Source organism: Metopolophium dirhodum, chromosome 8 (assembly GCF_019925205.1).
Source record: "Metopolophium dirhodum isolate CAU chromosome 8, ASM1992520v1, whole genome shotgun sequence".
Taxonomy (NCBI): domain Eukaryota; kingdom Metazoa; phylum Arthropoda; class Insecta; order Hemiptera; family Aphididae; genus Metopolophium; species Metopolophium dirhodum.
Window position 1 is genome coordinate 19,033,087 of NC_083567.1, and position 5,579 is coordinate 19,038,665.

The following is a 5,579-nucleotide window of genomic DNA, read 5'->3' on the forward strand; positions in this document are numbered from 1 at the left end:
ATTATTAGAATTTGTCTCACGAATATTAAAACTTAATTCATTAAATGTTTATTAGTTGTTTACAAAGCACCCATCACTAAAAATCCAGGGATTAAATCCAAACCTAGTCTAGAAATAGCCTGTGTGAAACTTAGTTTGTTATGTAGGACCTACCCAAATTTGGAACAAATGTTTTTAAAAGCCATAATGCAATAGCTAGCCTATAAATCTGCAAAGCGGCAAATTACCATTCATATAATAGTACCTTATTCTTTATTCTTATATTTTTATTGTAGTATAGTACCAGAGCTGTGTCAAGCAATTCAGCGCCCCGGGGCAATTCATGCCCCTTCCCTGCAATTTGGGCCACAGGCGAAAATAAAGGCGCCCCCTTACTTTTACAAAACTATGGCGCCCTGTGGAAATTGCCCCCCCCCCTTAACACGGCTCTGTATAGTATTATCTTAAATCGTGGTCACTGATCAGGCGAGAAAATAGTATAATAATAATAATATGCAGGTAAAGAGTGACGTGTGCGAAGACTTGAACTAATTCCAGAATTTTACAAACGTTCCATGCAACATGTTATTTATATATTTTTTTATTAATTTATATCATGGGTTATTTTAACCTACAGGTACAGAATTTTTCGTTTTTCGGCCATTCGGCATAGAATTAAAATTTTTGTATGTCATATATGGGATACCCATATATTTATTCTGTGTACCTATGTGTGCCACGTGACCTGTGGTGCTACAGGCAGGGCCGTGGAGAGAGAACAGAGAAAAATGGGCCCAGCTGCACAGTGGTATTACCTTGGGGGCACCAAGCCCGAATTAAGAGGGAAGAAGACCATCGGACCTACAACGGATATCGAACATGGCACAATAATGGGCTCCTGGCGGCTAGTGGTTAGTAAGTTTCCTATAAATTATAATTTATGAATGATGGATTGATGGATTTATTAATAATATATAGGTAATACTTAATACAAGTTTATTAAAAATTCGTTTAATTTTTTTGAAACTTGTGAGGAATATTCATAAATCATGATATAAAAATAATACGACATATTGTAGAAATTCGCTAGACTAAACCGGTGTGAAAAATAATGCACCGGGATGTTTGGACCATATCATTTACATGGTTCATTATCCCGGTGCATTATTTTTCACACCGGTTTAGTCTAGCGAATTTCTACCATAATATTATGCTGTTTTTGTTTTTACTTTTTATCTATGCACAAACAGGCGTGGTCTGTGCACATGCGCAGAAGAGTGAAACAAATAAACAATAAAATATAATTTTATATTGGTTATTTTACTTTTAGTAATGAATTTATTTTGTTATCGAAACTTTATACGCTTTTATAGCTAACTGTACACGTTGGTAAGTACAATTTCTACTAATAATTAATATTATCAAATACATTTAAGACAAAATGTATGCAAAATGTCGTAAAAATAAATACAATCTCCCACATCAAAGGGGGGTAACGATCTTCGTTTGTTCAATTTGTTCGTTGGATAATTGATAAGAGTTATCATAACAACACAGTGTCACAATAACAAACTATACTGAAAAGTGAATACAACTGCAATAATGTGAATAATGCTGCAGCAGCTGCTGTTGATGTCCGTTAATTTAGATGTTTGTATTTTTGTATCGGAACTAATTTGCTCAAACACTATAGATTAATGTATAGTAGTTTATAGGGTTGTTTTTACATATTAAAATGGGCGACGTTAATGACGGAAATGCTTTTCCATATGAAAAAACTTTATTGAATACTATTGTAAAAAATGCTAAAGAGACCAAGGTAATAAAATATTTTAAGTTTATAATATAACTTATATTGTTGTATTAAATATTTAGTATATAATATAGAAAATATATAGATTAATTCAAACAGATTGGTTATATCCATATGATATAACTGAATCGAACTACCTAAGCATTTTTAAGGTAACCTAAAATCTTTAAATTTTAGCATCCAGAAATAAGTGACTTCAATGTTATTAAACCAATCAGCCGAGGAGCTTATGGGTGAGTTAATATTTTTTTTGGCTTCGCAACAAATTTTTATTATTGTCTTCTTCCTTTTGTTAAAATTATTATGTGTTAACTTGAATAAATGTGACGAATCTAATAAGGTGAAAAAAAAATCATAAGCCCTTAAAAATATATATGAGAATATAAATTTAATTTTTGGTACCTATTAAACTTTTATTACATTAGCTAAGTTTTGTAGATTTTATTAAAATATACTAATTTAATTTAAATTAGTAATCTGACTTGTATATACTTTTAACTAACTTAATTCTTTTTTAGAAAAGTTTATTTGGGTCACAAGAAGAACAATTTGGAACAAATGTATGCTATAAAAGTTATGAAAAAAACTGATATGATAAATAAAAATATGATAACACAAGGTGATTTTTTCATAATTTTTAATTTATTGAACGTAAATAACTTTAATTTTGATATATTCTATTATTATTTATTTCAGTTGTTAATGAAAGAAATGCTTTGGCATTGGCCAACAGTCCATTTTGTGTTAAACTGTTCTACTCATTACAGACATCGAGCTGTATTTATTTGGTAATTTATCTAACTGTTTCTTTTACAAGTAAATGTTCAACGATGTATTATCATTTAACGTTTATTGTTAAAAATATCTCAACATTTTAAATTAATTAACCTGCAACTATAGTATATTTAAGAAGCTTGCAATAGTATTTTATACTTTATTTTGTTTATATTATTGAAGGTTATGGAGTATATGGTTGGTGGTGATGTTAAATCACTGCTAAGTGTCATGGGTTATTTTTCAGAGGATGTAGCAACATTTTATATTGCTGAAGTTGCACTAGCCTTACAATATCTTCACAGGTAAATAATTTATTAGTATTTGATAAATTATAATTATGTACAATAATATTAATTATAAAATATACAATGTAAATTATCACTAAATCATTTCTAAAAATATCTCTTAGGTTTACATTTTATAGTTTTCTTCTAATTTCTTTAGCTTTATTATGTACCAACAACTAAAACAATGTCAATACAATGGTACCTAACTAAATAAAACCATTTATTCAAGTTTAAATTCTTGAATACTAAATTAATATGTTTTAAATGCATATCTTTTGGTACGCAACACTTGATTAATTATATTTGTTCATAATTATTTTTATTCATATTTCAGTCATGGTATTGTACATAGAGACTTAAAACCTGATAATATGTTAATATCGGGTCATGGCCATATTAAATTAACTGATTTTGGTCTTAGTCGAATTACAATTCATCGAGGTAAATAGTAATGATATTGTATACACATTATAACAAGTAATATAATACATTTTAAAATATTTTTAGATTTGGAAATAACAGATTTTATAAATAGTTCTCCAAATGTTCCTACAAGAACCCCCGGCCAATTACTATCTTTAACATCACATTTTTCATTTGTAAGTAGATTTAACATTTTTCATATACAACAGTTAAAATTATAATATACTTTTAGGAGAATATTTTTATGGTGGTTTAAAAATGTATATAATGTTAACTTTTCATATAGGGTTCAAATGAGAAAACTTTTGCCAGTGGTGTTAGTATGGGACTTAATATGGATTTAGATGAAGATGATTATAACAGTAGTCATGTGTCTGGAATAATACCATTTCAATCAGCTAACAATACATTAGAAGGAACTACATTTTATACTTGTCAAAATTGCAGTGTTTCCACAGATTGTGGATGTAGTATAAATGATAAAGTTCAAGATACTCCATGTTCTACAAAAAATTTTAGGTACCTACTTATAGAATTTTTTAGTTTTGACCATAGGCGGAAATCTGTTGCAATTCCGGGAGGGCTAACATTATTAACATGTTAGTGGGGGGACTTCGATCCCACACAACTAAAAAAGTAGGGGGCTTGATGGACTTTTGGATGTGCTAAGCCCCCCCCTCTCGATCACCACCTATGGTTTTGACTTATCATAGTTTAAATTTTGAGTAGCCTATGTTTTATAAATTAATAATATTAATAGTTGGTTAGGTTTTAGGGAGTTTTTACACAGCTGATTATAAACCTATTTCAAGTTCTGAATTAAACTAAGACATTTCTTGTCAATTTTAGTGTACACTTGACTTACAACCAAAATATATTTTTAATATCTATAGTCTATACACTTGTCTTTCTCCACGGGTTATAATCCCCTGTTTAACTAAACATTCAAATTATAGATAAGTGATGACCATTTTGAATTTTTACTTTAAAATATACTCTGTATTATTTAGTGTAATTAGTGTTAAGTTCATACAAAATTATAAAATACTCTTACTTTTATTTCAAGTAAAAGATTCAAATCATCTGGTTCTGATTCCACAAGGAGATATAGACGACGAATATTACCACTTAGAGATTTAGAAGGTAATACATTAAACAGTTGTGGTCTTACCCAACAAATTAAACAAGTGGATTTGTCAAGCATTGGATCTAATGCATCAAGCTCGGCTATTAAAAGTGTTATGAAACTGAAGTAAGGTTATCTAAAAAATTTATTTTTCAAACTAAAAATAATTACAAATTTCCAAAAAAATTGATTTAGAGCTGAAGAACGGTTGAGTAGTGGCCGTGTTGCCATATCCACCCCAGTACAATGTTCTCGTAAACGGTCCCACGGAGACACACCCAAAACAATAAAAACTACTAGATTTTGTCTGCCTACACCTACAAAATCACCATCTTTTTTAAAAGGCTCTCATATGGTAAAAATTTAAAAAAATACAAATTACCTTTTATTCACATTATTTATCTATTAATTATAGGAAGAATTAATTATGAGTCCAATTGCAACTCCATATTTATCAAAGTTAACTCCATATCGAACTCCAAAATCCTTAAGGAAAGGAAAAAGAGCTAGTGATGGTAGAATATTAGGTACTCCTTATTATTTAGCTCCAGAGTTAATTCAAGGGATAGAACATGGTAATTATATATATTAATATAAATCAAATGATATAAATTTTAATTTAATTTATAATGTAGGATCCGGTGTTGATTGGTGGGCATTGGGTGTTTGTCTTTATGAATTCATGACAGGAGTTGTCCCATTCGAAGGTGAAACAGTACAAGAAATATTTGAAGATATTCTCAGGCGTGGTAAGTTTCAAAATTATTCCTATACATTTATTACAGTTCTTCTCAAAAATATATACTTAATTTTTCAGAATTAGAATGGCCATCTGGAGATCAAACATTATCTAGAGAGGCAATGGAAGCAATCGATAGTTTGATGGCAATAGATCAAAATGAGAGATATTCAGGGTCAGAATTGAGATCTTCCACAGAATTATTTTCAAATATTGATTGGGATAATCTTTTAAAAGAAGTACCTCCATTTGTTCCAACGCCTGTCAGTATAGACGATACATCGTACTTCATAGCACGAAATGAACAACAAAATATTCAATTATCAAATATAGATCTAGGATAATTCTATGATATTTTTTTGAAATTTATTTTATTTTTTAACGTTGAAATTAAAACTAACAAATAAGAATTTTTTTTGTGATATTTTGTTCATT

At 29.3% G+C, this 5,579-nt stretch overlaps 1 protein-coding gene across 4 annotated transcripts; it reads left to right on the plus strand.

Moving 5' to 3' along the window:
- Positions 1-1,405: 1,405 nt before the first annotated feature.
- On the plus strand, positions 1,406-5,504 carry LOC132951084 (serine/threonine-protein kinase greatwall). Of its 4 annotated transcripts, none has more exons than XM_061022782.1 (14): positions 1,406-1,629; positions 1,688-1,798; positions 1,970-2,025; positions 2,311-2,411; positions 2,489-2,580; positions 2,750-2,871; positions 3,191-3,297; positions 3,364-3,455; positions 3,566-3,798; positions 4,346-4,531; positions 4,601-4,760; positions 4,821-4,980; positions 5,041-5,154; positions 5,223-5,504. In XM_061022782.1, the coding sequence occupies exons 1-14, from the start codon at positions 1,591-1,593 to the stop codon at positions 5,486-5,488; spliced, it is 1,839 nt and encodes a 612-aa protein (XP_060878765.1). In that variant the 5' UTR covers positions 1,406-1,590; the 3' UTR covers positions 5,489-5,504. The 4 variants fall into 4 exon arrangements, with proteins under 4 accessions (XP_060878765.1, XP_060878767.1, XP_060878766.1 ...); XM_061022784.1 differs by having other exon boundaries at positions 1,695-1,798; XM_061022783.1 differs by having other exon boundaries at positions 1,407-1,629; positions 1,685-1,798.
- The last annotated feature ends 75 nt before the right edge of the window (positions 5,505-5,579 follow it).

Excerpts from the sequence above, each read along its gene's own strand:
- LOC132951084 (XM_061022782.1), top strand. The coding sequence starts at position 1,591 with ATGCTGCAGCAGCTGCTGTTGATGTCCGTTAATTTAGAT. Across the intron at positions 4,532-4,600 it reads AAAAGTGTTATGAAACTGAA|AGCTGAAGAACGGTTGAGTA; the intron begins GTAAGGTTATCT and ends AAATTGATTTAG. Across the intron at positions 5,155-5,222 it reads TGAAGATATTCTCAGGCGTG|AATTAGAATGGCCATCTGGA; the intron begins GTAAGTTTCAAA and ends TTAATTTTTCAG.